Below are 9,409 nucleotides of genomic sequence, written 5' to 3' on the forward strand. Positions count from 1 at the left end.
TGACAGGTTAATTATTTTTCACTATTGGGCTTATGCATTAAAGCCCAATGATTACATTCAAGCACCATTGACCTGTCAGAACATATTCAGTCTGAGAAAATCAATCTAGCTCATTCCTCAATGCCTGCAACTTTGGTTTGAGTTGCCTTCTTCCATCATCAAGATTTAAGATGACAATCTGGACGAACTCAAAGAAGCCTGCCAACTTCTCTGGATAGCTCAAATGTAGAGCAAACAGTAAGCCAAACAAATTTACCAGTGCATCTGCTCAAGATCTGTGGGACATTACCACCTGATCCTCAAGGATAACCGATACACTGAGTGGCTGAAACGGGATTACTGAAGGCACATTGTCTTCATCTACCACAGCCACCAGTGCCACTGGCCCCTTGTGGAATTCTTCAAACTCCTCCTCCTGAAAGAAGAAAACACCATTAGATATGATGGGTTCATGAAAGGAAAAATACTGGCATCAAGTCCTGTACAAAACATAAACCATGCAGGGGTATTAAACCCCCCCCCCCAAAAAAACCACATTCTCAACATAGCAAACAATGATAGCCACACTTTTTTTATGGAGAACAGTTGCATATCTGCACCAACAAGATGAATAAAAGTAAGAGAATATATAAATGTACCTTGCAGTTCTTGAAGACTGCTGATGAGTCTTCTTTCAAGTAGAGTGGTAGGCCAGCCAAAGCTGCTACTCTTGCTGCGCTTGTCATTCTTATCCTGATGCACAAATGTGAGTATGTTTACACATATACTAAAGCTTACGCCAATATTTAATACATTGTACATCAATCTTACCTGCTCAGCATATGCCCTCAGAAGATTTGCCATCTTCTCTCCGAATATTCCTGTTCTCTTTTTTTTGTAGAGTTGAAGAAGCTGTTGTGTATATTTATCGAGTCCAGCGAAGAAGGAAAATGGCAGGTTCTGATTGGTGATCCTGTGGAATTCACTATAAAGCTGAATCAAAAGCAAAAGCACATTATGAACTACTTCATCAAACATGGGTCATAGTGGCGCTGTGACCTTTTATGACAACAGTAAGGCCATTTCTTGTAAGTATAAAAATAATGTTCTTAAATCTGTGTGCCAATCAAGGTACTGTCACAGCTATTACATTGGCTGGATACAATATTTCTACTTTGTTTTTGTTGAATGCTCCTCATATTTCTACTTACTTGGGCTTCACCAAAGAGGGCAGGCCATCTTTCTTTCAAATCCGCAATGGGACTAGTAGAATTCACAATCTCTTCACGCCGAAGCGCAAAGGTGCGTTGCATGTGTTGATGGATGAGAATCATGTTTCTTTCTGCTGTCGTTTTCTTGAACTCTTCCACCATTGCTAGCCTCAGTGTCTCTAATATGTCCTTATTCTCACCAGAAGGGTAATTAGGGAGGAAATTGACTTCACCTCTTCTGGGTCTTTTTATACTTGACCGGGATGCTGATGCTTCTGGATTGCTCTTGCTGCGCTTTCCTGCATTGACCGCCACATCTTTTACACCAGCTCTGCTTAGTTTCGTTCGGTAGTTGCCCATCTTGAAGCAAAGGCTGTTCTTCCAGCCATCATATCCTGTTTTGGAACCTCTCTCTCTCAGGCAAAGGTGTTTAGTCACAAGCGCCTCTGACGCTTTGCGTATCTGTTCACCACTTGGATATGCTTTGAGTTTATATATTTCAGCAGCCATCCCCTCTAGAATATTATGTTTTTGGTCCCTGGTCAATATCAGAGATTTCCCTTCCTTCTCAAATGTACAGTTGCCCTCTTTTAAAGTATACTCCACCTCGTATGAGAACGTCGGAACAACGAAGACCTCTGGCCATCTACTGAGACGGTCTGGTGAATCTGTATTATCTGAGAGCATCACTGTGTTCATCGGTACTGGTTGAACTGAGATCATACTCTACTAGTCTGACTATCTTTATGGTTGCCTTAGATGGCAGGTCCTCCATATTCACTAGATTGCAGAGGGCATTATCAAAATCAGGGTCTTGAAACTGCAGCCGAATGTCATAGGTCAATTCCAGCTTGTTTTTCACCTCAAATATAAGGTCATTAACAGTTTCAGGACGAGAAGGCAAAATAAGCTTTTCAGCATTTTCATCATCAAGGATGACCCTTAGTTTTAGCTGCGTTGCCATTTCAATTGCATTCAGCAAGCCTGTAACAAACACAAACCAATGCAAATATTGGTTAATAGTTGTGAAGGTACCCGAAATATTCACTGAAACATTTGTTACACCATGTCACCACAGACCCCACCTATTACACTCTGTAGGCAATCAAGAAGAATGAGATAGCTGCTGGATCTGGTGCTGCTCTTTTACTCAGAAACTGGAATGAAATGTTTAGTTGTAAGCATTATTTTGCTTGACACTTTATAAGCAAACAATGGAATTCGGTCCTTCAGCTCACATACAGATTTCACTGTATGGCCCTTTCCTTCATGAACTGTGAGCTCATATGATCGCAAATGCTCAATATACCAAACCTCAAAATCTCTGAGTAAGAAAAATATTTCATTGGCAAAAAGTAATATGTTTTTGATCTCTTTGAACACAGGCAGGGCACCATGGACACCTGTGCACACAAACATGCCAACCACAAAAGGTGTGCCATTAATGGTTACCTGTTTTGTGCCATACACACTGCTACTTTTTGTGAAGCTTGATACAAATGCATGTACATCTGTGGGCAAAGATTCAACAAAGACAGATTCCATTTTAGATGTCTGCACTGGTGGCTTAAAAAATCTTGGTGATGTCAAGTAGAAAGACAGCATTTTTTGGTGTCTCTCTGCCAAAGTTTTTAATACATTTTTGAAATTGTGCGTGCCACGGATTATTTTCTTAAAAACTTTGTGCTTCGCTTCAAACCTCATTGTCCACAGATGCACCAGAGGACCAAAGCGCTTTATGAGCTCAGGGTAGTGCTCAAGATAATGGTGTTTAGGCCGCAACTGTAGGTTGGGGAATGCATCCTGAAGCAGCTGCCTGTGATCAGAAATCTTACAAGCCATGTACTGTATACTTTCATCTGTGAACGTATGAGACACAGCAAGATCTACTATATCCTTTAACTCCATTAAAATCTCCCAAAATGTATCCCCTTCTGGAACTTTTGAGCCTATGAGAAGTGGAAGCAGTCTAAGCAAAGTGTGGTTCTCATGCCCATTCCCACCTATTGTTCCTCGAGTGCCAAAGTTTTGCGGAATCGGGTGGGGGTGGTCAACTTTGTCATTATGCTGGTAGGAAAAGGTCATTATTGCCCTATTCAAATCCTCCAGAGAGAAATATTTTTTCATTATCATACCTTTTAAACAGAGAGCAAGCTCCACTGGAATAACACCTTCTAACAGATCATGTAGGATGTCGGGTGGAAATCCTGTGATGGGATGAAAAAAAGACAGATGGTCAGAGAGAACACAAGTATCTTTAACACCATAATCTTCTTGATTGTGACTGTCCTTTATTCTTTGAATAAGGTGATCATGTTGCTCTTTTGTCCTCATCTCACAACTTCCAGCATCTGATGTCTGCATGTCATTCCTGGTAGCAAGGCAAAAGCGGCAGCAGCATGAACACCTAAAACTCTCTTTCAAGCCAGCTAGCCCATGGGCAGCAAGGTTATCAGCGACAACAGAGAACACTGTTCCTCTGAGACAGTCTCCAACTGTCTCAATGTAGACACCTTCCACTTCCAAGGTCTTAAGGTCATTCAAGAGAGGTGCAAACACTTTTGCATATCCAAACTGTCGTACATCATTAGAATTACACAAAAGAGCAAGTTGCATTGAGTGTAATGCTGAGCGGTATTTTGCTGGCAGGTTAGCTAAAATCCAGTAAACAGCATATATTTTGTGTATTTTCTTTGAAGTTCCAAGAGGGTTAGCAATTTCAAATTCATCCACATAGAGAATTACAGATATCTTCATTCCCTCACCTGAAAGAAGTGGATTTTCATGATAGTAAGAGCCATCACGATATGAAGAATACTCACCAGGCTGCTGTGTGTTGGTTTCTTGGATGGCCTCAAAAACATCAGCTTTATTTAGCAAAACCTGCAGAGATGAGAGAATGGGCACATACATATAAGCATGCTGGGAAGACTCAATGAGGTACTCAACAGGCTTAATATATGGAAAATTTTCTTCATAATATGATTTTCTCCTCTTAGCTGTTGACAGAGGAGCTTCACATGTAATGGATTTGTGCAAAATATTACTCTCTGAAACTGCCTGGACAACTTCATTTACAACTGTGTCCGTAAAAGAGCAGTTATGCTTATTCAGTATTTTGATAACAGCTTCTTTGACAATAGGTTCTGAAAGTGAAAATAACTGTGCTCAATAATTTCCTGCGTTGCTCTTTCTGATACATGCAGAATTGTCTGCAACTTCAAAAAGAATGCTGCTAGATTATACTGCAATTGTTCTGCTAATTCACCAGTGCTGGTACCTGTCTCTGGTATGGTTTCATCTTCATCCGACACATCTAAAGGATCTTGTTCAATTTCCCGGTCATGAGAAATATCTGTCTCACTTTGCACAACAATGGATACATCAAATTCTGAAGCATTATGATGTTCCCTATCCCGGTCCCTCTCAGCTGCTTATACGGCCAGCTCTCCAACACACAGCCTCGCCGTCAAGAGCCGTTACTCAACCTGCGGCTGAGCACCTCACTCCGCTTGAGACGCTGGACACCTCCACGCTGAAATCCGAGATCGCGCAGGCTGTGGCCAAAGAGCTGAGGGCAGTGATAAAGTCCGAGCTACATGACATGAAGGTTGAAATTATACGCGATTTCACTGCTCTAAAAACTGAGGTCTCAACTCTGAGGTTCGCGGTTTTCCCTGACTGTTCCGCCAAATTTGCACGTGCAGCATTCAACGAGGCACACAAGCTGCTGCGGGATGTGGAAGGGGTCCGCTACAGCCTCTCATTTCCCGCCCGGCTTCGGATCACCCATAACGGGACGCAGCACATTTTCACTTCTCCAGACGAAGCCAAAGGCTTCATCTCCTCGTTAGCTAAGTAAAGTGTGGACCGGTTATGTTCGTTTCACCCTTTCCATAACACAATCTGTTTATCCTTATAAGTCAGCCGTTTGGGTGATAGTAGGGAAAACCGCGGAGCAATGTTTCTGATCTGTACTTTTTATGTTGGACTGTTTGTCTATAGCGAACTTGTAAAGCTAATCTGGACTTTTTTCCTTTCTCTTTCTTTTCCTCTGTTTTTTGGGACTTGCTACTGTGCCCCCACATGACATTTTGATGAACACCTTGGTCGGGCTGCATCAATCTGAGTTTATAGGCGTTTTTTGTAAAGGTATATCCCGGTAATGGTGGTCCACTTTTGTTAGGTATCCTATGACCTTTGTTATTTTTATTATAGTCAAGGGTATATCCTACCTTATTCTAAGGTATTTCCTTTACATTGTTTGACTTTATATGTATTTCTCCATACAGCATATGTGGGGGCACATTTACAGGTATGGGTGTGCAGAGGCACAATCGTCTGGAGGTGGAAGTGGTTTGCACTTTTATAGTCGCTGTTACAGTTCATCTGCTCTGCAGGGGCTCTTTCTGGCTCTCACGCTGTGCTATCGGGGGTATGGCCTGTTCATAATCAGCTCAGACTTGAGCTAATACACTAGCCCTCATGTTGGGTTTAGAGGGCAGTGTTGGGGTTATAGTTGGGCGGGTTTAAGTTTGGGTAGGTTTCCTATTTTATAATTTATTTATTTTTCCCTTTCCCCTCCTTCTTTCCCTTCAATCATCTGGTACATCTCTTTACTTTCACATTACAACTTTACTCTGTAAATAAGCACTATGTCTAACTCTAATCAAGATAGGACTAGTATGAGACTTCTGAGCTGGGATGTGAAGGGGTTAAACAATCCGGTCAAATGGTCTAGGGTATTAACCCACTTAAAACGTTTAAATTCAGATGTAATTTTCTTACAAGAAGCACATCTCAGAAATAGTGACCATGCTAAGCTAAAATGCCACTGGGTCATGGATGTTTTTCATTTAACATTCAACTCCAAGACTAGAGGTGTAGCAGTGTTGATTAGGAGAGGGATCCAATTTATCCTGGATAAAACAATTACAGATGGGAACAGCAGATACCTGATTGTTTGCGGCACCTTATGTAATACCCCTGTTTTGTTGGTAAACATTTATGCTCCTAACTTTGATGATACAAATGTTATGCAAAAGTTATTTAGCTCTATTCCTTCTTTAAACACTCATCTTTTAATTATTGGTGGAGACCTCAACTGCACAATTGACCCACTCTTAGACAGATCAGGCACTCGCACTTTGTCACGTTCTTTGACCTCTCAAGCAGTATTAGATTTCATGTCCAATAATGGGTTGGTTGACCCTTGGAGATTTTATAACCCGGCTTCCAATGTATTTTCCTTTTACTCTCATCCTCACCAAGTGTATTTCTATATTGACTATTTTATTATTGACGGTTCTTTCATTGGTAACATTGTTTCTTCAGATTATCACCCTATAGTTATTTCAGATCATGCTCTGGTGACAGTAAATATAACATTCTCAAATTATCATCGTTTCCCAACTCTTTGGAGGCTTAACTCGCTGTTACTGTCTGACGTTGCTTTTAATAATTATATCATTTTCAATTGACGAGTTTATTGCTATTAACAAGAATGACTCCATTACTTCTTCTGTTTTATGGGAATCTCTTAAAGCCTACATACGTGGACATATCAGATCATACACAGCATATCAGAACAGATCACATAAACTTAAATTGCAAAATTTGATGACCGAAATAACTGAGGTTGATAAACTCAATTCAACAAATCCAACACCCGCGTTATTGAAATGGCGCCTTGAGTTACAAACTGAATTTGATCTCACCACAACAACTGATGCTGAGCAACTGCTATTGCATACACGTAGTAGTTATTATGAACATGGGGAAAAGCCCTCGAGACTTTTGGCCCACCAGCTTAAAAGACAAACTTCATCTCGATCAATTTCCCAAATTAAAGATTCACTTGGTGCATTATGCTCTGATTCAGCATCTATACATGCTGTTTTTAAGTCCTTTTATTCTACTCTATACCAATCTGAATCACTCTCTGATGATACCCAGTTGCTTTCATTCTTCGACAGTCTGGAGTTTCCCTCTGTGAATACTACAGCTATACACATTCTTGATTCGCCCTTAGACTTAGAAGAGATTTCTCTCTTAATCAATTCTATGCAAACTAATAAAGCACCTGGTCCTGACGGCTTTCCAGTCGAATTTTTTAAAAGATTCAGTGATAGGTTATCTCCTCTTCTTCTCGACGTGTACAATGAATCCTTACTATGTGGATCTCTCCCTCCTACTTTTATGGAAGCATCCATATCTCTCCTTCTGAAGAAGGATAAGGATCCCACCTCCTGTGCTTCATATAGCCCTTTGTCACTCCTAAATGTGGACTTGAAAATCCTGGCGAAATTATTGGCTTTACGTTTGGAGAAGGTTCTTCCTGAAATAATTTCTTATGACCAGAATGGCTTTATTAAAGTTTGCCACCTCTTTTTTAATGTCCGCACCCTTTTAAATATGATTTTTATGGAACATTCCTCCTCTTTTCCAGAAGTGATCATTTCCTTAGATGCAGAGAAATCATTTGATCGGGTTGAATGGGGTTACCTATTTGAAGTTTTGCGTAGATTCAGCTTTGGAGAGACATTCATTTCTTGGATTAAATTGTTGACACACCAACTGTGTCCAGTCTACATACTTTCCACTTTCACCGCTATCCCCTTTGTTGTTTGATCTCGCTATCGAGCCCCTGTCGATCGCACTGAAATCTCTTTCATCTTTTTGTGGAATTTTTCATTCTGGAATCGAACTGAAATTATCTTAGAAATCCATATTTCTCAAACTTTGCCCTCTCTCTCTCTAAATCTTTTTTTAAAACTTTGGATCAGCTCATCATTTCTTTTATATGGGATGGAAAGATTCCCAAAGTGAGGAAATCCTTGTTGCAAAGATTAAAATTTGATGGGGGGCTCGCCCTTCCTAATTTTTTATTCTATTACTGGGCAGCTCATATTCAAAAAATCTTGTGTTTGCTCCAAATTTGTGGTGGGTTCAAATTGAAACTCACTCCCTTTCTTCATCTTCAGTATCTGCACTTGTAGCTTCCTCCTTACCTCTCAGGCTTACAGATTTTACCACCAACCCCATAGTCCTCTCTACCCTTCGGATTTGGATTCAATTTAGGCGCCACTTTAAACTTATTTCACCATCATCTTTGCCTACATTGGAAAACCATTTATTCCCACCCACCCTGAATGACACTGCTTTTATTACATGGCACAGCAAGGGTATTAAATCCCTTCATGATCTTTATAAAGAAAGATGGTATTTTTTGTAGCTTTGCTCAGTTATCAGTTGAATTCAACCTGCCCCTTCTATTCTGTCCTTATTGCCTGTAGCTTAGCACAACTTGACAGATAGCTAAACAGTTAGGGTTGAATAAAGAGCTGGACCAAAGGCGTTTCAGTTTCTTCAGTGTTTACTTTATCCAGATTCCCAAATTCTTTTTGTGAAACTGCAAACAAACATTGCATATCTTAAGTTTAGGAAAAACATCAGTATAATTACAAAATACACTGACATATTAGTAAAGCACCCTGCTTTGTATCTACAAAGAACATGTCATAGAAAGGCATCTAACAGTACTAACAGCTTACAAATGTGTTCAATATACTGCTCATCCATATCTTAAAACAAAATAGACAAAGTTTTACTCACAAACAGTGATGTCTAAGGCACAAAACGTGGGGATGGAGAGAGATGAAGTTACATCTGCTTCATTACACACACGACTCAATCTAAGATGGCTGTGCTGACCTCTAAACTTCATCATGTGACTTAACTTGCTAAATCAAAATTAATTAAAAGAAAAGTTGACAAACAATAGCAGTGCCATCTAGTGGCTGTGAAAGGGAATATCCAGTATATAAAACAACAGTCAGAACACTCCCCGTCTGGGATTGTAAAATACCACTATACACTATCAATCAATTTTGAACCATCTATGATGGCGACGTTAGATAGAAAACTTGGGTAATTGGTCTAAGGAAAGTCTTTGCAGTACCACCCTTAGTGACTCTCAGCTCAACCTTCCTGACGTTCCCGTCGCTGCCAGGATAAACCTTTGTTACGAGAGCCATAGGCCATTCGTTCCTCTTAACTTGAATGTCCTTCAGCAGTACTAAGTCCCCCTCTTTGATAGCAGACCTTTCACTCTGCCATTTCCTTTGGCTCTGTAGAGTGCTTAGGTATTCAAGTCTCCAGCGCTCCCAAAAGACATTTGCAAGAAGCTGTACTTGCCTCCATTTTTGCCGGAAAAGGTC

General features: G+C 40.4%; 1 protein-coding gene across 1 annotated transcript; it reads right to left on the bottom strand.

The window, feature by feature from the left end:
* Window positions 1–401: 401 nt before the first annotated feature.
* LOC108415795 lies at window positions 402–8,897 on the bottom strand. The gene is made up of 7 exons (XM_037534297.1): window positions 8,805–8,897; window positions 4,013–4,073; window positions 3,326–3,397; window positions 1,191–2,174; window positions 811–972; window positions 639–732; window positions 402–415 (listed from the first exon to the last, which is right to left on the bottom strand). The coding sequence occupies exons 4-7, from the start codon at window positions 1,911–1,913 to the stop codon at window positions 402–404; spliced, it is 993 nt and encodes a 330-aa protein (XP_037390194.1). The 5' UTR covers window positions 1,914–2,174; window positions 3,326–3,397; window positions 4,013–4,073; window positions 8,805–8,897.
* Between the last annotated feature and the right edge of the window lie 512 nt (window positions 8,898–9,409).

The sequence above is a fragment of the Pygocentrus nattereri genome, chromosome 25 (genome assembly GCF_015220715.1).
Source record: "Pygocentrus nattereri isolate fPygNat1 chromosome 25, fPygNat1.pri, whole genome shotgun sequence".
Lineage (NCBI taxonomy): Eukaryota > Metazoa > Chordata > Actinopteri > Characiformes > Serrasalmidae > Pygocentrus > Pygocentrus nattereri.

What these genes read in the sequence shown, in the direction of transcription:
- LOC108415795 (XM_037534297.1), bottom strand. Translation starts at nt 1,913, where the DNA reads ATGATCTCAGTTCAACCAGTACCGATGAACACAGTGATGCTCTCAGAT. An exon ending in CCCTCTTTGGTGAAGCCCAA is followed by an intron (nt 973 to 1,190) that starts GTAAGTAGAAAT and finishes CTTTTGATTCAG; the next exon opens with CTTTATAGTGAATTCCACAG. An exon ending in TGAGGGCATATGCTGAGCAG is followed by an intron (nt 733 to 810) that starts GTAAGATTGATG and finishes TTTGTGCATCAG; the next exon opens with GATAAGAATGACAAGCGCAG.